General features: G+C 43.5%; 1 protein-coding gene across 1 annotated transcript in view; it reads right to left on the bottom strand.

Moving 5' to 3' along the window:
- The window catches only part of LOC146813308 (olfactory receptor 8D2-like), an 85,019-nt gene that overhangs the window by 44,751 nt on the left and 13,897 nt on the right, over positions 1-26,371 (bottom strand). Inside the window, exons 2-3 of the mRNA XM_085615373.1 lie at positions 12,185-12,241; positions 6,258-6,314 (exon numbers count right to left, since the gene is read on the bottom strand). Of these exons, the coding sequence (XP_085471499.1) occupies positions 6,258-6,314; positions 12,185-12,241 (114 nt within the window). The remainder of the gene's footprint in view (positions 1-6,257; positions 6,315-12,184; positions 12,242-26,371) is intronic.

The raw sequence follows: 26,371 nt of genomic DNA, 5'->3' as shown, positions 1-26,371 counted from the left end.
TTAACCTGTAAAGGAATACATTTACAGTGTGGATTATATTCCTCTGAATTATCTTCCTTTGGATTTACTTCTTTTAGTCTTGACCAGTCCACCACATATTTCGCAACAAGGATGTTTTTTCCCTCTTTTTTGAGCAACGGATGCCCACCTTCAACAGAGTTCCAGGGCATAGCAGGACATTGCTGTGTTTGCTTCGTTTTGAAGATTTTAGGTAATTTTGAAATTTTGGCATATATGTTTATGGCAGTCATTTGAATTTCTTTTGTCATGCTGGAGGGGTAGCAGAAGTGTGCAGCAGCCTCCACATTTTCTTGACATGCCTGGAAAACTCAAGTTATAATGTAAACATGGGATGAGAGATTTTAAACATTACATAGTGGCTATAGATGGAGTGGGCTATAGGCCTGCAAGGAAATGGCTATTTTGTACAATTGTCTGGGTACTGAAGGGCAGAAGTCTTTTGACAACCTACCCGAAGTTCAAGAATCTGGGGAGTATGCTGGTGATTCATGGAACATGTGTATAGAGGCTGAAAAGAGACTAGTGTGGTACTTTACTGAGGAAACTAGTGTTGTTTTAGGGTGATTTAACTTGTATTCTAGGAAGCAGTCTTATGAGTAGAGCATAGATCACTACGTTGCTGATCTCTGGATACCAGCAAGCACGTGGTATTTTGAGAATGCAATAGATCAATACCTATGGGATTAAATAGTTTTGAATTGCTATTCTAATAAGGTGCAGGAGCATTTACTTTGTTGTACTATTCCCACTTTGGAGGAAACAGTCGAAATAGCTAAGGGCATTGAGCGATCCGCTTTTTCAGTAAATGTATTGGCTATTAAGTCTGGTGTGGTGTCTGGAGTTGTGGAATACACAAATGTGAATACTGTAAAGAATGTTGAGACTGGCAAGGTCAATAAATCAAACATGTGTTACAGTTGTGGGTCATATAGTCAGATGGGTAATAGTCTTGCCCTGCACATGGGTAGAAGTGCAGTAAATGCAGAACAATTGTTCTTTTTATGAAACTTTGCAAAAGTACCAGTGCTGTTAAGATCAATTGTTTGCCTGATGTCATTCAGCAGTACTTACCTGAAGAGGAAGAGATGATTACTACTGTGACTATTTTTACCTTAGATGTAAAACGGGGGGGACGCCATCTTGGTGGTATTCCTGGCCCGCACTAGCGTTTACACTCCATGCCAGCACTTAAGCAGTCGCTGACTCGGGCGCGCCACTACAGTCTCCTGAGGCTTGAGCCGGGAGGTAGAGCTTGACGCTTGACACTTGCTGCTATTTCCGTCTTTTTAAATTGTTTTAAAACTGTTTTACTCGTATTTTATTGTTGGGGGTTTTACCAGCTTTAATATTTCTTGTAACTCAGTCCGCTGGTGCGGCGCTTTGCATTGCTTACCTGCACTTCATTGGGGGCATTAGCACTCATCAGATCGGCACTCCTGCTTCCCGTGTGGAGGCTGGGGGGACGCCATCTTGGTGGTACTCCTGGCCCGCACTAGCGTTTACACTCCATGCCAGCACTTAAGCAGTCGCTGACTCGGGCGCGCCAAAGGCGCGCCAAAGGCGCACCTAAGGCAAGCCCGTCTGCGCCCGTCCGTGCCAGTACGCCGCCAGCCGCCAGTCACTCTGCTGGATGCATGCCGGGTACGCTTAGGTATACTAGGGACTTCCTGCTATCAGCTAGATATAATTTTCCCCTGTGCAGTATAGATCACCGTATAGCTCCAGAGGGACCTTTCTGCTGTAACAGATGCAGGTTTAATTCCTACCCCTCACTTCCACCCGCTGCTCATACTCCTACCAAAATCCCTTTTAAAATATTCCACCTGAACGCGCGCTCTCTAGTGAAACACCACAACGAAATTTATGATCTCATTGAGGCAGAATCTCCTGACGTCTTCTTCATTACGGAGACATGGCTTACGGCTGATACGGTGGTTGAACCTGGGCTTGCTCTTCCTCCAGGTTTTAATATCCACACCATTAATAGAGAAACCAGAGGCGGTGGTCTGGCGGTCATCTTTAAGTCTCCTCTTCATTGCACATGCGTTCGCGAAGACATTGCTGGCTCCGGGTGTGCACGCTTTTCCATCTCTCTTAATGCCAACTTCACTTTCTCTGGCCTCTTGGTCTATCATCCTCCTGGCCCCTCCTCTGAATTTAAAGTGGGCTAAGATGCAGGCCTGGCGGGTTCCGCCGAGACTCCTGGAGGCCATCATCAACCTGTACTCTAACACCTGGGTGCAAATTAAGAAAGGAGACGGGTTAAGGGTCACCGGTAAGATTGCAACACTGAACGGGCTAAAACAAGGTTGCGTCTTAGCGCCCTGCTTGTTTAATATCTACACGTCAGATCTCGACAAATGCATTCAGTTAATTCCAGCTGACCCTCCAAAACTGGGCAAAATCCCAATGCCATGCCTTCAGTATGCAGACGACATAGTACTACTAGCACAAACACCAGCTGGCCTGCAGAAACTGATCACGGGACTAGGAGCCTATACAACCTCCAACCAACTTACGATCAACCATCAAAAGACAAAAGTAATGCGTTTTTCAAAACATAACAAAACCTCATCCAGGTACTCCTTTTCCTGGAAATTGGGCTACCAACGATTGGCCTGCGTAACTTCCTATAAATATCTACGCATTCTGCTAGATAGCAAGTTAAACTTCAAACAACACATGGAACAAGGAAGTATAAGAGCAAAACAACTGCTGTTCGCCTTTAAAGTCTTGAAAAAAAAGCTCACAGGTTGTTCTACCAGCCACCTGCTTCAAGTGATCGCTGCAAAATTTTTGCCCTCCATCTCGTACGGTTCAGAAATCCTGAACACCAAAGATGCAACTACCCTAAATACAGTACAATCCGTATTCTACAAAAGATTGTATACAATTCCGCTACACATCTCACAAGACTAAATCCGTCTAGAATTTGGATTAAAAAACCAGAGCATGGCCAGACAAGGTGATTTAGTGAAGTACTATTGGAGGATTAGGGAGGCAGAAGATAATACCCTAGCTCATCGTTGTTGGGTTGAGATCGAAAGTCAAGCTAGACAAGCCAACTCGACGACGAGAACACTGCAGGAATCCTTGTCGGCGTTACAGCTAGAGGAGGTCTGGTCAATACCAGTAACGTATTCTGGATTTAAAAATGCGGTAAATTCCGCAATCAAGAGGAACTCCCTACTAACTGACAAAAAATCTTTTTCCAAAAAATATCACGCCTGGCCGGGATTCAGACATACCAGAGGCTAAAACCGCAACGGTATCTGACTGAACATATTTCTTACTATAAAAAGCATTACTTGATGTTACTACGACTGGGTTCATTCCCCTCAAAAGATTTAACCCTGCAATGGAAATACGTATGGCCATCGAAGGAATGTCGCCTTTGCTGTCAAGGGGAGGAGTCACTATTACACTTATTATGCATATGCCCTATTTTATTGAAAACACGTAAATCTATTCTTCGGGAGATTTTAAAGAAAGAACAGATCAGAACATGTAAGAGTTGCGGTCATCAGGTGTCTTGGATGGTTCTCAATTCCACTCTCCTGCAGCGCTATAAAATTTTGGAAAGCAGCAGCAAAAGAATTGGACAACATTTCTTCATGATAAGCAAACATATAACTCATGAGTGATGTCACTGACCATGTCATGAGTGACATAATAAGTGACGTCATCAGCAGTGCATTGCGGGCGCGCGAGTTATAGTTAGCTGAACTAACTATAACGGGGGAATTTCAATGGTTTTGTACGAGTGAAAAGTCCAGCTAACTATAACGCCCCTGAAACCTATGGTTTTTTCAGTGAATTTCTAAGGTTTTTTAAATGCTAATTTCTAACTATGCCTACAGAGATAGGACATGTGAAGAAAGAAGAAAAAACGCACAGAAAGAAAAAAAGAAATGCAGAAAGAAACAACAGAAGTCCTCAAAGACGAAGAAAAGTGCAGGAAGAAGGATAACGTGCAGAAAGAACAAACAGAAGAGCAGAAAGAAGCCTTGTTGCAAAATCATCCTGTACCCTCAACATTTTCAGACAGATACTGGTGGTAACTGAGTCTGACTAACCAGTCCTAGAGCCAGTGCTATATTAAAAGACACCCAGAATACAGTGAAAACACCTACATACACTAGGGAACACTATGCGTTGGGGTCCCCCTGTGATTAGCATGCCCTCCTCTGTAAGCCCCTAGTATATAATAGGGCAGGGGATTAAAACTACCTCTTAAAACGCGCCACAGGGCGCGTTTGCACAAGTCACCTCAGGCCCCGTCCCCTCCCTTCCCCACTGTGTAAACACGCCCTGTGGCCGTTTTAAGTCGGGAGATTAAGTCCCCATGAATCCTGAGGGTCCCTAGGGTCCAACTAGACCACTAGGTACCTCCAGTAAGCGCCACAGAGCTGCGTTGCAGAGAGATGTAAAAAGGGGCACGGCCTAGACCACCCCTCTGCAACGCAGCGCAGTGGCGCTTACTGGAAGCACCTGGTGGGCTAGTTGGCCCCCAGGGTTCCTCAGGATTGAAGGGGAATTATTTCCCCAACTTAAAACGCGCCACAGGGCGTGTTTGCACACGTTAACGTCCCCTCCCTTCACCACTGTGTAAACACGCCCTGTGGCCATTTTTAGTTGGGAGATTAAGTTCATTTGAATCCTGAGGGTCCCTAGGGTCCAATTAGCCCACTAGGAATTAATTCCCCAACTTACAACTGGCCAGGGGGTGCGTTTGCAGAGTGCTGCAAGGAGGGGGCGTGGCCTCCAGCCCGATGCCTGTCTTTTATTTATTTAATTTTTTTAAGAAGGAGGGCTGTGTGGCCCCCCTTCTTTTTCTAATTTATTGGCCCTGGGGACCCCATGCCCCAGGGCCTGCACCCTAATTTTTTTTGTTGAAAAAAATAAATTTGGAAGGGGGCCGCGTGGCTCCCCTCCCAAGGCCTTAATCGGCCCCGGGGACACCAACCCCCGGGTCATGGCCTTTTTTTATCCAATTCTTTAGGAGGGGGGCTGCGTTGCCCCCCTCCTCAGGCCACTTATGGCCCCGGGGACCCCTTCCCAGGGGCCGGCCTTTGTTTTGTAATATTTTTTAAAAATATATATTTATAGAAACACCTAGGACATGCTGGACACACCGTATGTACCTATCACCATGATGATTTGCGTGATATTCATTAAAAGGTGACTATGCATACAATGAATCCACGTGGAATGTATTTATACCGCTAGTGAAGCTCTGAGGTGTCTGACGCCCTACCGTGCCTAATCCCGGCGCCCCCGCCGGTGGGTACTCTCCAAGTAGACACCCTTGTCGTTTATTTATAGAAACATGGGTAGTTATTGACGGGCACATTTCATACACACGCACACCAAGCCATTCAAAGGGGATTCAACAAAAATTCGACCAAACTATGCAAGAAACCCCCCTCACGGTCAATAAAACACACATCCATCGCCGGATGTGTAATACTTTTTATTTTACTCTCTGGAAAGGAGACGAACCTCACTTGAGAGTCATAGCGTGTGTCAGAACTCCAAAGTTACAGATAAGTTTAATAGCGCATCGAAAGGTCAAAGCCTTCACTCCCCGTGCTATGGAAGATACATGGATGGAGCTAACTCGGAAATGGCACCTAAAATGCCACGGAACCGAGTAGCTGTTAGCGTTCTAGTGTCTAGTAGAGAACGCGCTGGAATTCCAGGTGAGGCTCGCGCTGCTTGTGAACTGCGCACTTCACCGAGAATTCCAGGGAGTCAGGAGCGTACTTCAGAGTGCGATAGCGAAAAAGTCATAGAGTTTGGTTTTTTTGAGAGAATATCATTATCAGGGCAGAGAAAGGCATTCGGGAGCCTGCTGGTTACGAGTTCGCGAACCCGAGTTCAAAGAAGTTTAGCGGTTGTGAGGAGAGCGGCAGGTCTCTGTGTTGTGAGGCATTAGTACCGCGTGGAGAGAGAGAGAGACGAAGCAGCGTCGCACCGAAGCATCTGAAAAAGAAGAAGAAAACGAAGCTAAGTTATCAAAAGCGTAATTTTACAATCTGTGAATAGAAATACATTTGCTGATAACAAAATAAGTAAACGAACTTACTGTGAAGAAAAAATGGCATTTCTGTAACCCAGCACAGAAATCAAGTGCTAAATCGGCAAGACCTGTAACAATGAAGTAGTTGTTAGAATTACAGGTTAGAGCAACATAAGCAAGGTGTAAATAGTTAAAACAAGAGAACAATGCTTACCAGAGAGATAAAAGACATCAGTTGGTAGATGGGAAACCAAGAGCAATAAGATAAAACCTAAAAGGAAAAGAAGAGAAAATACATTATAAACAGATGATTAATTACCAATAGGAAAAGACCTTAAACACAGTAAGTAGAATTCTAATTGAATACAATAATACAGAGTCAAGGAGAGAGTAGAGGTCCTTAACAAATAAATGTAAATAAATTGCAGGTGTGCTAAAAAGAAAGAAACTGCAAATAGAGGCTGACAGCAAGGAAGATTAAAATAGAAGAGAGTAACGGAAAATAGAGAAGTAAGTAAACATACACAGGGAGAAGCACGAAGAGGATAAGCCTTAGGTTGAAGTTGTGTTTCTATTGCAGATGAAGAATTCAGTTAAGGAATAAAAGAGCACACACAGAAAAGACTACATAGAAATAGAAGAGGAGCTGTGTTCTGGGATTAGCAGGGTAAGGAAGCGAGATAACAGGGTTTAAAGAATTAAGACAGGTTTAAGGACAAAAGGGTTTATGATAACATAAACTCTTGTCTACAGGTTTACCTCATCAACAACAGAAGTCTGCAGGATGGACTACTGAAGAAACCAGCCAGAACAGTCTCTTCTCTCTTTTGTTATTTTATCCACTTTTCCCCCTTCCCCCATGAAAGCCTCTCTAGCGACTTGTTACAATAAGCTCTAGGTTGCTGTCGGGGTGGATTCGGGAGCTAGCATCTCTGTTCCTGTGTAGTAGCGTACAGTAACTTAAATCTGACAGAGTGAAGTGCCCAAGTTGCATTTTACACACGAACAGAGATGGCTGAGGGAATAGACTTACAAGGGTTAGGAACCATATTAGATACCATACAAAAAGAGTTAAGTGCAGTCCGAGAGGAAAACCAGAGCCTTAGAGTAGAGGTAGTAAACTCTAGAAAAGAGACCGCAGAATTGGCGCAAAGGTTCAGACAACCTTTTGGTTCTGGGTCGGACGCTCAAGCCTCATTACCAGAAGGGACTAATAGGATGACTACTCAGGTGATTCACTCTCTCTCACCCATCATTCCATTAGCGGCACCAGAGCGTTTTAGTGGGGATCCACAGAAGGCTCAAATATTCATTACGCAGTGTTCGTTACATTTCATGTGCCGCCCTTCCATTTTTCCTGATGCTCAATCTCGAGTAGCCTTTGTGTTGTCATACTTAAGTGGGGATGCAGCGTCCTGGTCTTTGCCTCTGATTTCGAAGGACGATCCCATATTGCGGAATTATGAGAACTTCAAAGAAGAGTTTCTTCGAATATTTGACAGAAGGCGGATATCCCAAGCCGTAGACAATGAGCTACTTGACCTGAAAAAGGGGAATCGCGATGTGGTCTCTTATTTGGCTCAATTCAATAAACTAGTGGTGGAAACCAACTGGCCTGAGAGTAAGAGAGCGGCGGTGTTCTATTGTGGTTTAAAGGATGAGTTAAAAGATGCATTGGCTGGAATACCCAATAGACCCACAGAAATCTCAGCATTGGTAGACTTGGTGTTGGAAATCGATTTCCGTCAAGGGGAAAGAAAAGGTGAAAAAAGAAAAAAATTTCAAGTCTGTGGTTCCAAGATTTGATTGAGTCAGGTCGGAAGGAGGACAAGGTTATGAAGGTCAGCAGAGCATAGAACCTATGCAGATTGGTACTATACAGGGTCCTCTTTCCAAAGAAGAGAAGGAAAAAAGAAGAGCCAGCAATCTTTGTATGTACTGTGGATTGGGAGGCCATTTTGTGCGTGCTTGTCCAAAGAAACCCAAGGGAAGTGTCAAGCCGAAGGAAAACTAAAGGCACCATCTGTTGGAGGAGTTGAACAGGTGGATGCGATTTTAGATCAGACTCCAAAAGAACATAGAGTGGCCAATACTCTACAGCCTGCAGCGCCACATCTCATTTTATCGATGGAAATCAGATTCCGATAGGTGACGCTGATTGGAGTCTCAGTGATGATCGACTCGGGAGCCACCGGAAATTTTTGTGACTTAAGGTTTGCAAGCAAGGTGAGAATCGAGGCCATCAAAAAGTCAAAAAGTGAGCCCGTTAGAGCTGTGGATGGAACCAATCTGTCCTCAGGTCCAATAGTCAGCCACACGGAACTAATACATCTGATCTCGAATGACGGGCATGAGGAGAAGATCCAGTTTAACTTGATGGATGCCCCCCAATTCCAATTGATCCTTGGACTTCCCTGGCTTACTGAACATAACCCAACAATCAACTGGAGTGCCAGAGCCATTAAGATGGAATCAGATTATTGTTTAGGAAATTGTTTTGGAGGTCAGCAAATGGAGCAAGAGGTTAATCCTGCACATTCGTTGTGTCAGACTGGGGAATCAATTTGTGTAATCCATGTACAAGACATACCAGAGGAATATCAAGATTTTGAAGATGTATTCAACGAAGTGGAAGCTGAACAATTACCACCACACAGACCTTATGATTGTAAAATAGAGATTGAACCAGGTTCAAATCTACCTTGTAGTCATGTGTATGCCCTTATGGAAAAAGAACACCGTCACCTAAGGGAATATTTGGATAAGTATCTAGCAAACGGCTTCATTCGTCCCTTGCAGTCCCCAGTCTCCTCGCCCCTATTTTTTGTGCCGAAGAAAGAAGGGGATTTGAGGGCTTGCATCGACTACAGAGCCATCAATAAGATTACAAAGAAAAACCGTTATCCATTGCCATTGATATCTGTTTTGTTAGATCAAGTGAAAGGAGCAACAATTTACACGAAGTTGGATTTGAGAGGAGCGTATCATCTGGTAAGAATGAAGGAGGGCGATGAGTGGAAGACAGCTTTCAGAACGAGATTCGGCCTATTTGAATATCAGGTTATGCCCTATGGGCTATGTAACGCTCCAGCAGCCTTCCAACACTTCATTAACGATGTATTGAAGGAATTCATCGACCAGTGTGTGATAGTGTACATTGATGACATCCTTATCTACTCTGAGGACAAGGAAAAACATCAGGATCAGATTAGAGGGGTTTAACAGAAGTTGAGAGAAAACAGACTGTTTGTAAAACTAGAGAAGTGTGCTTTCAGTGTCTCCCAGGTTGAATTTTTGGGTTTTGTAATTTCACCAACAGGCATTCTTATGGACCGCAAAAAGATCGAAGCAGTAATAAACTGGAAGTCCCCCGAGAGCGTAAAAGAAGTACAAAGCTTTATTGGCTTTGCCAATTTTTACCGGAGATTCATTAGTGAGTTTTCACATAAGATTTTACCACTCACCCGTCTATTAAAGAAAGGGCTCAAATTTGAATGGACAACTGAAGCTGAAGAAGCTTTCCGATCTCTAAAAGAAAGTTTTACGTCAACCCCAATTCTGCAGCATGCGGATCCGACTGAACCTTTTTATGTGGAGACTGATGCCTCAGACCAGGCCGTGGGAGGAGTTTTGTCTCAACGAAGTAAGCTAACGGGGCAGTTGCATCCAGTCGCCTATAGGTCAAGAAAATTAACCCCGGCAGAAATAAACTATACAATCACAGAGAAGGAGCTATTGGCCATAAAAGACGCATTCAAGGATTGGAGGCATCACTTAATGGGGGCACAGCATCAAGTTACAGTATACAAACTTAAAATTTCTGAAGACGGCCAGAACCCTAACACCAAGACAATTGCGATGGTCGCTATACTTTGCTGAATATGATTTCGTCATCACTTATCGGCCAGGAGCCCAGAACGGGAAAGCAGATGCCTTGTCCAGGATTGACACGGAAAATCAAAAGACACCTCTAGGAAATCAATCCATAATCCCAAGTGAAAAAATTGTTGGAGCAATTACTTCAATTGATCTAGAACATGGCATCACAGACGCAATGGATGAAAAGACCTTGGAAGAGTGGGTGAAGAAGGAAGGAAGGGAAGTCCGTAATCAGTTGCCCTACTACCAAGGAGCCCTGTATATTCTCACCAAAGAGTTGCAGCAACAGATCATCAAGGAATGCCATGATGCGAAGTTGGCAGGACATAAGGGGGAGGCAAAGACCAGAGAACTGATCCAGCGACACTATTGGTGGACTGAAATGTCGAAGAGCATAGAGCAGTATGTCAAGACTTGCGAGATTTGCGCTCAGGGAAAATCCGAAAGGCAGGCCCCAAAAGGTTTACTTCTGCCTTAACCCACACCACCTTATCTTTGGCACACCATTACATTAGACCTCATTACTGACTTACCCCTTAGTCAGGGCTTCAATACCATCTTAGTAGTGGTAGATTCTCTTTCTAAAATGGCTCATTTCACAGCTCTGAAGGGAGTGCCAACGGCTAAGCAGTTGGCGACTCATTTTAGTGCTCAAATAGTGAAAATACATGGGATCCCTAAATTAGTAATCACTGATAGAGGTCCACAGTTTATTTCCCACTTTTGGAAATCTTTCATGGAAGGTTTGGGTACAGAAGTCCGTTTTTCCACCAGTCATCACCCAGAAACTGACGGTCAAACCGAAAGGGTGAATCAAGAACTTGAACAGTATTTAAGATTGTTTCTTTTGAAACAAGAAGGAAATTGGTCGGACTATTTATGGGCTGCAGAGTTTGCCCATAATAATGCAAAATGCAAAAAAAAATTCCACCGGGTTTTCCCCCTTCTTTATGAATTATGGAAGACATCCAAACTCAATCCTCAGGCAAACAGAAATCTCAGTTCCAGCGGTGGAGGAGATCGTAACACAGTTAGAAAAGGTGCATAAGACTGCAATTGAAAATGTTAAACTAGCTAAAGAAAAGTATAAGACTTATGCCGACAGAAAGAGACGAGTAGGCCCTCCATTGGAAATAGGAGATAAGGTTTGGTTAAGTACCAAGAATTTGAGACTAAAAGGAAATCGGAAGTTCCAACCGAGATTTATTGGTCCATATCTGGTAGAGGAGAAAATAAACCCGGTGGCTTACCGAATTCAATTACCACCAAAGTTGAAAATACACCCAGTTTTCCACATATCTCTGTTAAAGAAGGCTCCAGAAAACTTACGAAAAGACCTGCCACCAAAGCCTCTTCAACTAGAGACTGGTACAGAATTTGAGGTCAAAGAAATTCTAGACTCCAAAATGCAAAAAGGGGAGCTATACTATTTGGTGGACTGGTAGTGTTATGGGCCTGAGGAAAGATCTTGGGAACGAGATGAAGATGTCCATGCTCCAAGATTAGTTAAGGCCTTTCACCGACGATTTCCAACTAAACCCCAGAGGAGAGAACCTACCTTGTTGGAGGGTACTGTCAGAACTCCAAAGTTACAGATAAGTTTAATAGCACATTGAAAGGTCAAAGCCTTCACTCCCCGTGCTATGGAAGATACATGGATGGAGCTAACTCGGAAATGGCACCTAAAAAGGCCACCGGAACCGAGTAGCTGTTAGCGTTCTAGTGTCTAGTAGAGAACGCGCTGGAATTCCAGGTGAGGCTCGTGCTGCTTGTGAACTGCGCACTTCACTGAGAATTCCAGGGAGTCAGGAGCGTACTTCAGAGTGCGATAGCGAAAAAGTCATAGTGTTTTATTTTTGTTGAGAGAATATCATTATCAGGGCAGAGAAAGGCATTCGGGAGCCTGCTGGTTACGAGTTCGAGCACCCGAGTTCAAAGAAGTTTAGCGGTTGTGAGGAGAGCGGCAGATCCCCGTGTTGTGAGGCATTAGTACCGTGTGGAGAGAGAGAGACGAAGCAGCGTCGCACCGAAGCATCTGAAAAAGAAGAAGAAAATGAAGCTAAGTTATCAAAAGTGTAATTTTACAATCTGTGAATAGAAATACATTTGCTGATAACAAAATAAGTAAACAAACTTACTGTGAAGAAAAAACGGCATTTCTGTAACCCAGCAAGACCTGTAACAATGAAGTGGTTGTTAGAATTACAGGTTAGAGCAACATAAGCAAGGTGTAAATAGTTAAAACAAGAGAACAATACTTACCAGAGAGATAAAAGACGTCAGTTGGTAGCTGGGAAACCGAGAGCAATAAGATAAAACCTAAAAGGAAAAGAAGAGAAAATACATTATAAACAGATGATTAATTACCAATAGGAAAAGACCTTAAACACAGTAAGTAGAATTCTAATTGAATACAATAATACAGAGTCAAGGGGAGAGTAGAGGTCCTTAACAAATAAATGTAAATATATTGCAGGTGTGCTAAAAAGAAAGAAACTGCAAATAGAGGCTGACAGCAAGGAATATTAAAATAGAAGAGAGTAACGGAAAATAGAGAAGTAAGTAAACATACACAGGGAGAAGCACGAAGAGGATAAGCCTTAGGTTGAAGTTGTGTTTCTATTGCAGATAAAGAATTCAGTTAAGGAATAAAAGAGCAAACACAGAAAAGACTACATAGAAATAGAAGAGGAGCTGTGTTCTGGGATTAGCAGGGTAAGGAAGTGAGATAACAGGGTTTAAAGAATTAAGACAGGTTTCAGGACAAAAGGGTTTATGATAACATTAACTCTTGTCTACAGGTTTACCTCATCAACAACAGAAGTCTGCAGGATGGACTACTGAAGAAACCAGCCAGAACAGTCTCTTCTCTCTTTTGTTATTTTATCCACGTTTCCCCCTTCCCCCATGAAAGCCTCTCCAGAGACTTGTTACAATAAGCTCTAGGTTGCTGTCGGGGTGGATTCGGGAGCTAGCATCTCTGTTCCTGTGTAGTAGCGTACAGTAACTTAAATCTGACAACGTGCTCCTGGCTGAGCCCAATGCTGTGTTACACCCACCAGTGCCTGACGAGTGCCACACACCTCTGTGTTGTATTCCACCAGCTAGTGCGTATGCTATGACACTCTCGAGCCCATGTGCACTGTAACACCACCCAGTGAATATGTCATGCCACACTTGCCTTCGCACGGGTTATATTGCCCCATCTAACATGCCTTCCTCGATGCCTATGTTATAACGCACAGCGCTATGCCATACATATTACAATCTGGGATCCATATCTTTGTCACAGTGCATATGCAATGTTACACTCCCCAGCATATTTTATATTACAGCTTTAGAGACTAGTTAGGTTACACAACACTCCCCTGTGCATATTACACTCCAAGGCACATATCGCATAGCACGCGCTAGCGCCTGCGCTATCTCGCGCTCTCCAATGAATCTGTCATTGCGCGCAATGTATTGCATATTATATTTCTCGCCCGGTTCATCTTATATCACACTTTTTGGTGCATAGTTTATACCATATACTATATCTAGTTTTCATTTTCAATCGTGCTCTCAGGACTATGTTCTATATAACACTGCGTCCACCTACCCTTTTCACGGGCATTACATTTTGCGATGGGAGGTGGAGGGGCAGGGGGTGTTTCTGCCAAGTGAGCCCGAAGTCACTGTCACAAACGTCCTCTTCTTCCTGAATAAAAGTGAGATTATGCTGCATATTTGTTCATATTTTAAGTAGTTCGCACAGACACACATTTTAGAAACAATAAAGTTCATATACCCACCTTCTCTGAACAGTTAGCTTGCTGCCCCATCCACCTCCTCCCTATACTCTGTTGTCTGAATCCATGGACTAGCCTCCTCCCTCCTGCCATGCATGATGTGCTGCCACTGCCCTCCATTTAGCATGATGTACCAGTCCACTCCTCCTGCCCTCCATTGCCCAATTCTATGCCCCATCATTGACCTCCTGCTTAGCCTCTGTGCTTAGCTTGCTGCCCCTATTCTCCTTTCCCCTGCCCTCTGATGTCTTTGTGCATGCCCCTGCACCCTCCATCTTGCCCATCATAGCCATTGTGCTGCCACCAACCCTCCCGCTTGCCATTAATGGTCTTCTGTGCTGCTATGGCCGCTCCCACTTTCCCTGTGTGGTCAGCTAGCTGCCCCTGACCCCCTCCCACCTTCCCTCCATGGTCTGTGTGTATACCATCATAGTCTCACTGTTGCTCTCCATGGTTTGTCTTGTTTCTAGTGCCCATCCTGCCTGACCTCCATGGTCATCTTGCTGCTCCTGCCCTGCCCCCTTGCCCCCAGCCCTCTGTTTCCATGTGCAGACCCCTATTCCCTCCCTCCTGGCTTGTCTGTTCCATTGTAATGCCCCTGGTCCATCCCTCCTTCCCTTTATGGTCTGTTATCTTGCAGCTTTCTCTACTGTCTGTCCATTATGGTCTGCTAGCTACCATTGCCTCTTTCCCCTCTGTTCTCTGTTGTCCATGTGCATGGTCCTGTCCCCTCCCTATTGCTTTCTATGGATTGTTGTGCTGCACTCCCGTCCCACATGCCCTGTGTGGTGTATTGTGCTGATGCAAGTCCTGATGCCTGCCCTGTAGGGTCAGTTTGGTGCACCTCTCCATGTCCCTCCTGTCCTCTGTTATCCGAGTCCATGTCCCTACCCCAATTCCTCCTGCCTTCCATGATCCAATGTACCATACTTGCGAACATTTTGAACTTGGTAAGAGGGAGATTTTGAAAAAAAACCTGGGGTATTGATTTTCCCCTTTGAGTTACATTGAAAAAGAGGAGATTGTAGACAGGAGACAGATCAAATAAAGCCAATTTGAGCTTAAAAACATTGGGCGTTTCCTGGCTGAATTGGGTCTGCTGGCATGGATCGTTGTACTGCCACTGCCTCTTCCTTCTGCCCACAATGGTCTATTATATTGCAACAGCCTCTCTTACCAGTTCTGTATTGTTGGTTTGTTGCCCCTGCCCCCTTTCCACTGCCCTCCATAGTCTGTTGTGCTGCCACTGCCCTTCCTGACTGCCCAGTGTGGCAAATTGTTGCCTCTGCATCCTCCTACCTGCCTTCAATTTTCAGAGTCCGTGCCCCTGGCCTCTGCCTCTCAAGAGTATCCTAATGAACAACTAGATTGCTAACATTCTAGATTTATTACAAAAGTGTGGAACTCCTGACGTCATCTTGATGTAGTCAAAACTGTAATACCTAGAGCATTTCCTTTAGAAATTATATATGTGAGAGGGTCTTATTTGCATCAAAATTATGGTTAGTGCTCTAAAAAACTAAAATGAGGACATATTTTCTGAGTTTTCAAATAGCTACAAAGCACTTTTAAATTATTTGTTATCTTTATGTTTTTTTATCCAGTTGACCACTTGATTAAATGTTGCACCTAGGGGAGAGGATGTGGTGTTACTTCCAGAGCTGCAGACTTTGCAACTGGGGAACCAGGTTGGAGTTTCTGCTTCAGCTCAACATTCTGTGATTCTAGTCAAATCACTTAATCTCCCCATGTCTACAACCAAAATGAATTTGATCTTGTGTGATGTAACCAATGCGCATGTAAAGCACTCCAATACCTGACAAGTCTGCACTATATAAAACTGCAAAAACACAACAAATAAGTGTTTTGCACACTTCTGTCATTGGGCTACATGTGGGCTACTTCTGGGTGATATTTGTGCTGCATTAGGGCTATTTTATCTCTGGTGGCCATCTTTGGAGATTTATTTGTTATGAAGTTTCCTAATTTCTTCATTTGCTGCAGTCTCTTCAGTAGGAAATGCTTTCAGATTTTTACTTTGATTCTATCAAGAAGGTATACAGATATGTCACACATTTGCCATCAATTCTGAATGTTAGCACTCTAGTTGCTCATTAGATCACTGTAGTAAAGCTACTGCTCACCACGGAAGTCTGCTGCTGGTATTAAAAGTGCATGTTTCAGTCTGCATGTCAGAATTTATTAATGAAATAGAAGAGGATTTGAGAAGTCACCCAAATGTGCCCTAATTTTTCTTTCTTCAGCACTAATCCTAATTTCTATGGCAAAATGAACCCCCTCATTGTGTTCCTTTTTAAATTAAATGTTTTAAGTGTTACCACTTTATTCCAATCAAGATGGCTTCAGGTGTGCCATACTTTTGTCATAAGTAATACTGTTAGCGCTCTAGTTGTTCTTTAGAACACTCTGGGACATTCTATCATTGGGCTATACTTGGGCTACATCTGGGTGAAATTTGTGCTACATTTGGGCTCTTTTGTCTCTGGTGGCCATCTTTGAGACTTATTTGTTCTGAAGTTTCCTAATTTTCTCATTCATGATGGTTTCCTCAGTAGGAAATACTTTCAGGTTTTTTACTTTGATTCCATCAAGAAGGCATTCAAATGTGTCACACATTTGCCATAAATTTGGAATGTTAGCACTCTAGTTGCTTATTAGATTACCGTAGTAAAGCTACTGTTCACCAGGGAAGTCTGCTGCTGGTATTGAAAGTGCATGTTTCAGTCTGCATGTCAGAATTTTTTTAATGAAATAGAAGAGGATTTGAGAAGTCACTCAAAATGTGCCCTAATTTTTCTTTTTTCAGCACTAATCATAATTTATATGGCAAAATGTACCCCTTCATTGTGTTCCTTTTAAATTAAACTACTCACTCTCTACTACTCACTCGCTACTACTATCTACTACTCATTCTCTACTACTCTCTACTACTATTCTTTACTACTCACTCTCTACTACTCTCTACTACTTTCCCTCTACTACTCCCTCTCTACTACTCTCTACTACTCACTCTCTACTACTCTCTCTCTACTACTCTCTACTACTCACTCTTTACTACTCACTCTCTACTACTCTACTACTCTCTACTACTCTCTCTACTACTCACTCTCTACTACTCACTCTCTACTAATCACTCTCTACTACTCTCTCTACTATTTACTCTCTACTACTCTCTACTACTCACTCTACTACTCTCTTCTACTCTCTACCACTCACTCTCTACTACTCACTCTCTACTACTCTCTACTACTCTCTCTCTACTAATCACTCTCTACTACTCTCTACTACTCTCTCTCTACTACTCACTCTCTACTACTCTCTACTACTCTCTACTACTCACTCTCTATTACCCACTCTCTGCTACTCTCTACTAATCACTCTTTACAACTCTCTACTACTCACTCTCTACTACTCACTCTCTCTTACTCACTCTACTACTCCCTACTAGTCACTCTGTGCTACTCTCTATACTACTCACTCTCTAGTCTCTATTACTCATCCTCTACACTCTACCTCTCTACCTCTCTGCACCTCTCTCTACCTCTCTCTCTACTACTCTCTACCTCTCTACCTCTACCGCTCTACCTCCACATCTCTACCTCTACACCTCTACCTCTCTACCTCTCTCTACACGCACACATATGCACATATATATATATACGCATATATATGCATATGCATTTATATATATATGTATGTGTATTATCTACTGGCGGTCGGCAGTAGATAGTTATAGTTAGGACCGTGTTTCCATAGGAAATCTCAAAATTCTATTTTGAATAACTTTGGCGCCGGTTGACGAATCCTCGCGAAATTTTCAAAACTAATGGGGCGCCCCGTCAGCTCCTACCCTGAAAGTCTCGGGGGGATTCGTCAAGCGGGGGCTGAGAAAAAAGGAGGGTCGCAAAACGTGTTTTGCCCATGCATTTTCCCATAGGACCTTGAGTCGAAGGTACAGCCCGAACGGCTGAACAGAATTACTTGAAATTTGGGAAGGAGGTAGTCCTCAGGTCAGGCATGTGCCTTTTGCATATATGGTGTCAATCTGTTCAGTAGTTCCTGAGAAAATTGCAGTTAAAGTACATAAATATCTATAGCCGCCCACCGTGCGCGCAGCGTGCACGCACGGTGCGCGCACCCTAACGTGCGCGAGCGTAATTCTGATTGGTGGTTACATGTCAGTCAACGTTCGAATCGGTCAAAATCAGGAAGTGTCGGCTGCCATTTTGTTTGTTTTGAGTGCAAGAGTGAAAAAGGAAGGTGGTGAACGTGAAAAGGGGGCAGGGTAGAGAGTTCCTGACCCCCTAGCCGTTGTCAGGGGGTCCCTGAAGGACCACGAAGGCAGAAAAAAACATTTGATTATTTTTTTTAAATCGCGGGGTGCGCGCACGGTGAAAAACCATTAAAAAAAGAAAATGTAATACGTAGTTTATTGTAAAATAAATATATAAAAAATATAATAATAAATACATAACTTAGCATTTAAAAAACCGTACAAATTCACAGAAAAAAGCATAGGTTTCACACACGTTATAGTTAGGAATTAGCATTTAAAAAACCTTGCAAATTCACTAAAAAAACCATAGGTTTCACACATGTTATAGTTAGGTGGACATTTCACTCATAAAAAGCCAATGAAATTCCCCTGTTATAGTTAGTTCAGATAACTATAATAGATAGTTATAGTTAGGACCGAGTTCCCATAGGAAATCTGAAAATTCTATTTTGAATAACTTTGGCGCCGGTTGACGAATCCTCGTGAAATTTTCAAAACTAACGGGGCGCTCCGCTCAGCTCCTACTCTGAAAGTCTCGGGGTGATTCGTCAAGCGGGGGCTGAGAAAAAAGAGGGGTCCCAAAACGCGTTTTCCCCATGCATTTTCCCATAGGACCTTTAGTCGAAGGTACAGCCCGAACGGCTGAACAGAATTGCTTGAAATTTGGGAAGGAGGTAGTCCTCAGGTCAGGCATGTGCCTTTTGCATATATGGTGTCAATCTGTTCAGTACTTCCTGAGAAAATTGCAGTTAAAAGTACATATATATCTATATGCACGCACGGTGCGTGCACGGTGCGCACACCAAATGTCCGCGAGCGGAATTCTGATTGGTGGTTAGATGTCAGTCAACATTCGAATCGGTCGAAATCAGGAAGTGTCGGGTGCCATTTTGTGTGTGACAGTGAAAAAGAAAGGTGGAGAACGTGAAAAGGGGGCAGGGTAGAGAGTTCCTGACCCCTTAGCCTTTGTCAGGGGGTCCCTGAAGGACCCCGAAGGGTGAAAAAAACATTTTATTTTTTTTCAAAAAATCGCGGGGTGTGCGCACGGTGCGCGCACGGTGCGCGCACCGTGAAAAACCCTTAAAAAAAAATACATTTTAAACTGTTTATAAGTTTATAGAAGATATTAACTATGCTGTTCAACTTTATCCAAATGCAAAATAAAAGAGCTGAGCCATTCCATATTAAAGGTTACAGTCAATCTATAACTATAAATATAGGTAGTTTATTGTAAAATAAATATATAAAAAAATATAATAATAGATACATAAATTAGCATTTAAAAAACCTTACAAATTCACTAAAAAAACATAGGTTTCACACACGTTATAGTTAGAAATTAGCATTTAAAAAACCTTGCAAATTCACTGAAAAAACCATAGGTTTCACCCATGTTATAGTTAGCTGGACATTTCACTGGTAAAAAAACCTTTGAAATTCCCCCGTTATAGTTAGTTCAGCTAACTATAACTCGCGCGACCGCAATCCACTGCTGATGACGTCACATATTACATCACTCATGACATGGTCAGTGACATCACTCATGAAATCACTGATGACATCTCAAATTACATCACTGATGACATCACTGATGACATCATCCAGTGAATATGTGTCTTTCTGAAAAATAAATATTTTTTATATATGTATATCTAAAGGTTAATGGTAGAATAAATGGGTAAATAAGTGTCTAAATGGGTGTTTTTTTTGGTAAAATTAATTGTATAACTGACTTATTAACAGTATCTTAGTGAATACAGTGATGTAATATGTGATGTCATCAGCAGTGGATTGCGGTCGCGCGAGTTATAGTTAGCTGAACTAACTATAATGGGGGAATTTCAATGGTTTTTTACGAGTGAAATGTCCAGCTAACTATAACATGTGTGAAACCTATGATTTTTTCATTGACTATATATATATCTATATATACATATATATATATATATATATATATATATATATTACCTACTGGCAGTCGCCAGTAGGTAGTTATAGTTAGGACCTATTTTCCATAGGAAATCCGCAACATTCTATTTGGAAAAACGTTGGCGTTGATTGACGAATCGTCGCTAAATTTTCCAAACTTTTAGCCAGCTCCGGTCTGCTCCTATCCTGAAAATTTCACGGTGATTCATCAAGCGGGGGCCGAGAAAAAAGTGGGGTCCCAAAACGCATTTTCCCCATGCATTTTTCCATAGGACCTGTTGACGCAGCTACAGCCCGAACTGCTGAACAGAATTACACCAAATTTGGCAAAGAGGTAGTCCTCAGTTCAGACTTGTGCCTTTTGCTTAAATGGTGTAAATCCGTTCAGTAGTTCCTGAGAAAATTAGAGTTAAAAAGATAGATATATCTAGGCGGAGCCTAACCACACATCTCATCGTGAGATCTGATTGGCTCTCAGTACTTCATCCAAGAAGTGTTGGCAGCCATCTTGGGACCAATATACATGATAGCACCTTATTAAAAAGCATTGCAGTTAATTTGAAGGTTTTAAGACTTTAGTTACATTATAAATCATTTGTTGATGGTACCATACTCATTTTAGGAATTGTGGTGTGTTCTAAGGTGATTTTACCATGTGAAAAACCTTCTGCTGTGATATCATGAATCATGTTTGAGAGAAAACTATTTTCTCATGCTTTTCCCACAGAGGTTTGGAAGGTGATCTATAAGATAAATTGAGAGCATATTTTCTGTAAATTCACATTATCTTTCTCAGTCATGTGAGAATGAAGTCTGACATTCTCAGTAAAACATGTACATCCAACAAGGGCAGACTCTGTCAGTTGACTCCGTTGTGTTCTACTGCACCTTCCCAGAGTGTTCTAAAGAACAACTAGAGCCCTAACAGTCCTACTTATGACAAACGTATTGCACACCTGAAGCCATCTTGATTGGAAAAAAGTGGTAACTCTTAAAACATTTAATTTAAAAAGGAACAAAATGAGGGGGTTCATTTTGCCATAGAAAGTATGATTAGTGCTGCAGAAAGAAAAATTTGGGCACATTTTGAGTGACTTCTCAAATCCTCTTCTATTTCATTAAAAAATTCTGACATGCAGACTGAAACATGCACTTTCAATACCAGCAGCAGACTTCCCTGGTGACCAGTAGCTTTTATTACAGTGATCTAATAAGCAACTACAGTGCTAACATTCTGAATTTATGGCAAATGTGTAAGACATCTAAATGCCTTCTTGATGGAACCAAAATAAAAAACTGAAAGTATTTCCTACTGAGGAGACTGCAGTAAATGAGGAAATTAGGAAACTTCAGAACAAATAAATCTCCTAAAATGGCCACCAGAGACAAAAGAGCCCAAATGTAGCCCAAATATCACCCAGATGTAGCCTAAGTATAGCCCAATGACAGAATGTCCCAGAGTGTTCTTAAGAACAACTAGAGCGCTTACTGTCGTACTTATGACAAAAGTATGGCACACCTGAAGCCATCTTGATTGGAATAAACTGGTAACACTTAAAACATTTAATTTAAAAAGGAACACAATGAGGGGATTCATTTTGCCATAGAAATTATGATTAGTGCTGAAGAAAGAAAAATTAGGGCACATTTTGAGTGACTTCTCAAATCCTCTTCTATTTCATTAAAAAATTCTGATATGCAGACTGAAACATGCACTTTTAATACCAGCAGCAGACTTCCGTGGTGAGCAGTAGCTTTACTACAGTGATCTAATGAGCAACTAGAGTGCTAACATTCAGAATTTATGGCAAATGTGTGACATATCTGAATACCTTCTTGATGGAATCAAAGTAAAAAACTGAAAGCATTTCCTACTGAGGAGACTGCAGTAAATGAGGAAATTAGGAAACTTTATAACAAATAAATCTCCCAAGATGGCTACTAGAGACAAAAGAGCCCAAATGCAGCACAAATATCACCCAGATGTAGACCACACGTAGCCCGATGACAGAAGTGTGCAAAACACTTTTTTGTGTATTTGCAGTTTTATATAGTGCAGACTTGTCAGGTATTGGAGTGCTTTACATGAGCACAGGATCAAATTCATTTTGGTTGTAGACATGGGGAGATTAAGTGATTTTACCAGAATCACAGAATGTTGAACTGAAGCAGAAACTCCAACTAGGTTCCCCAGTTGCAAGGTCTGCAGCTCTGGAAGTAACACCACATCCTCTCCCCTAGGTGCAACATTTAATCAACTGGTCAACTGGATAAAAAAACATAAAGATTACAAATAATTTAAAAGTTCTTTGTCACTATTTGAAAACTCAGAAAAGATGTCCTCATTTTAGTTTTTTAGAGCACTAACCATAATTTTGATGCAAATAAGACCCTCTCATATATGTAATTTCTAAAGGAAATGCTCTAGGTATTACAGTTTTGATTACATCAAGATGACGTCAGGTGTTCCACACTTTTGTAATAAACATATAGAATGTTAGCAATCTAGTTGTTCATTGGGATACTGTTGAGAGGCAGAGGCCAGGGGCACGGACTCTGAAAATTGAAGGCAGGTAGGAGAGTGCAGAGGCAACAATTTGACCACACTGGGCAGGCAGGAAGGGGAGTGGCAGCACAACAGATTATGGAGGGCAGTGGAAAGGGGGGGCAGGTGCAACAAACCAATAATACAAGACTGGCAAGAGAGGCTGTGGCAATATAATAGACCATTGTGGGCAGAAGGAAGAGGCAGTGGTTGTACAACCATACATGCCAACAGTCCAGTTTCAGCCAGGAAACGTCCAATGTTTTTAAGCTCAAATGGGCTTTATTTGATTTGTCTCCTGTCTACAATCTCCTTTTTTTCAATGTAACTCAAAGGGGAAAATCAATACCCCAGTCTTTTTTCAAAATCTCCCTCTTACCAAGTTCAAAATGTTCGCAAGTATGGTACATTGGATTCATGGTAGGCAGGAGGAATTGGGGTAGGGACATGGACTCGGATAACAGAGGACAGGAGGGACATGGAGAGGTACACCAAACTGACCCTACAGGGCAGGCATCAGGGTTTGCAGCAGCACAATGCACCACACAGGGCGGACGGGAGTGCAGCACAACAATCCATAGAAAGCAATAGGGAGGGGACAGGACCATGCACATGGACAACAGAGAACAGAGGGGAAAGAGGCAATGGCAGCTAGCTGACCATAATGGACAGACAGGAGAGAAAGCTGCAGCATAACAGACCATAATGGGCAGGAGGGATGGATCAGGGGCATTACAATGGAACAGAAAAGCCAGGAGGGAGGGAATAGGGATCTGCACATGGAAACAGAGGGCTGGGGGAAAGGGGGCAGGGCAGGAGCAGCAAGAGGACCATGGAGATCAGGCAGGATGGGCACTAGAAACAAGACACACCATGAAGAGCAACAATGAGACTATGATGGCATACACTCAGACCATGGAGGGAAGGTGGGAGGGGGTCAGGGGCAGCTAGCTGACCACACAGGGAAGGTAGGAGGGGCCATGGCAGCACAGAAGACCATGCATGGCAAGCGGGAGAGTTAGTGGCAGCAGGATGGCTATGATGGGCAAGAAGGAGGGTGCAGGGGCATGCACAAAGGACCATGGAGGATAGAAGGGAGGGTCAGGACCTGGGCACAGACAAGAGAGTTCAGGGGAAGGGGCCTCACAACAGACTGCACCGGGCAGGCAGGAGGAGCAGTTGCAGCACAACAGACCAGGGAGGGCAGAAGGGTGTGGCAGTAAAATGGACCATGGAGGATAGGAGGAAGAAGATAGGGGCATGGCATGTGGACAGGCAGGGTGGAGGTGGCAGGGACAGGTTACAGTCATCTGACAATGCAAGGCAGGTGGGAGGGGAGTGGCAGCTCAACAGAACACTCAGAGTAGATAGGAGTGGCAGGTCCATGGAACATGGTGGGAAAAAAGAATGGAGCAGGGGCATGCACAAAGATATCGGAGGGCAAGGGGAAGGAGAATAGGGGCAGCAAGCTAAGCACAGAGTTTAAGCAGGAGGTCAATGATGGGGCATACATCATGCTAAATGGAGGGCAGTGGCAGCACATCAGTCCATGCATGGCAGGAGGGAGGAGGCTAGTCCATGGATTCAGACAACAGAGGATAGGGAGGAGGTGGATGGGGCAGCAAGCCAACTGTTCAGAGAAGGTGGGTATTAGGAACTTTATTTTTTTTAAATGTGCGTCTGTGCGAACTACTTCAAATGTGAACAAGTATGCAGCATAATCTCACTTTTATTAAGGAAGAAGAGGATGTTTGTGACTGTGACTCCGGGCTCACTTGGCAGAAACACCCCCTGACCCTCCACCCCCCATCGCAAAATGTAATGCCCGTGAAATTGGTAGGTGGATGCAGTGTTATATAGAATATAGTCCTGAGAGCACGATTGAAAATGAAAACTAGATATAGTATATGGTATAAACTATGCACCAAAAAGTGTGATATAAGATGAACCGGGGTGTGAAATATATTGTGCAATACATTGTGCACAATGACAGATTCATTGGAGAGCGCGAGATAGCACAGGCACTAGTGCGTGCTATGCGATATGCGCCTTTGAGTGTAATATGCACAGGGCAGTGTTGTGTAACCTAACTAGTCTCTAAAGTTGTAATATAAAATATGTGCTGGGGAGTGTAACGTTGCATATGCACTGTGACAAAGATATGGATCCCAGATTGTAATATGTATGGCATAGTGCTGTGCGTTATAACATAGGCAGCGAGGAAGGCACGTTAGATGGGGCAATATAACCCGTGCGAAGGCAAGTGTGGCATGACATATTCACGGGGTGGTGTTACAGTGCACATGGGCTAGAGAGTGTCATAGCATACGCACTAGCTGGTGGAATACAACACAGAGGTGTGTGGCACTCGTCAGGCACTGGTGGGTGTAACACAGCATTGGGTTCAGCCAGGAGCACGCTGTGACTCTCAAGAGAGGTTCGTCTCCTTTGCAGAGAGTAAAATAAAAAGTATTACACATCCGGCGGTGGATGTGTGTTTTATTAACCGTGAGGGGTTTTCTTGCATAGTTTGGTCGAATTTTTGTCAAATCCCCTTTGAATGGCTTGGTGTGCGTGTGTATTAAATGTGCCCTTCAATAGCTACCTATGTTTGAATAAATAAACGACAAGGGTGTCTACTTGGAGAGTACCCACCGGCGGGGGTGCCGGGATTAGGCACGGTAGGGCGTCAGACACATCAGAGCTTCACTAGCGGTGTAAATACATTCCACGTGGATTCATTGTATGCATAGTCGCCTTTTAATGAATATCACGCAAATCGTCATGGTGATAGGTACATACGGTTTGTCCAGCATGTCCTAGGTGTTTCTATAAATATATATTTTTTAAAAATAATAAAAAACAAAGGCTGACCCCGGGGGATGGGGTCCCTGGGGCCATAAGTGGCCTGAGGAGAGGGGCAACGCAGCCCCCCTCCTAAAGATTTTTTTTTTTAAAAAGGCCATGACCCGGGGGTTGGGGTCCCCGGGGCCGATCAAGGCCTTGGGAGGGCCAAATTATTTTTTTTCAACAAAAAAAAATTAGGGTGCAGGCCCTTGGGGATGGGGTCCCCAGGGTCAATACATTAGAAAAAGAAGGGGGGCCACACAGCCCTTCTTCTTAAAAAAATAAAATAAATAAAAGACCGGCATCGCGCCGGAGGCCACGTCCCCTCCTTGCAGCACTCTGCAAACGCACCCCCTGGCCAGTTGTAAGTTGGGGAATTAATTTCCCTTCAATACTGAGGGTCCCTGAGGGCCAACTAGCCCAACAGGTATCTCCAGTGTGCGCCAGGGAGCTGCGTTGCAGACAGGTGTTCTGAGGCCACGCCCCATTTTACACCTCTATGCAACGCAGCTCTGTGGCGCTTACTGGAGGTACCTCGTGGGCTAGTTTGACCCTAGGGACCCTTAGGATTCAAGGGGACTTAATCTCTCAACTTAGAACGGCCACAGGGCGCGTTTACAGTACACAGTGGTGAAGGGAGGGGACAGGGCCTGAGGTGACGTGTGCAAACACGCTCTGTGGCGCGTTTTAAGTTGGGGAAATAATTCCCTTTCAATCCTGAGGGACCCTGGGGGCCAACTAGCCCACCAGGTAATTCCAGTAAGCGCCACTGCTCTGCATTGCAGAGAGGTGGTGCAGGCCATGCCCCTTTTTACACCTCTCTGCAATGGTGCTTACTGGACGTACCTAGTGGGCTATTTTGCCCCTAGGGACCCTCAGGATTCAAGGGGACTTAATCTCCCAACTGAAAAAACGGCCACAGGGCGTGTTTACACAGTGGGGAAGGGAGGGGATGGGGCCTGAGGTGATGTGTGCAAACACGCCCTATGGCGCGTTTTAAGTTGGGGAAATAATTCCCCTTCAATCCTGAGGGCCCCTGG

This window comes from Triturus cristatus, chromosome 7 (assembly GCF_964204655.1).
Source record: "Triturus cristatus chromosome 7, aTriCri1.1, whole genome shotgun sequence".
NCBI lineage: Eukaryota > Metazoa > Chordata > Amphibia > Caudata > Salamandridae > Triturus > Triturus cristatus.
The sequence above is the reverse complement of the archived record's forward strand: the minus strand, read 5'-3'. Positions and strand labels throughout refer to the sequence as shown.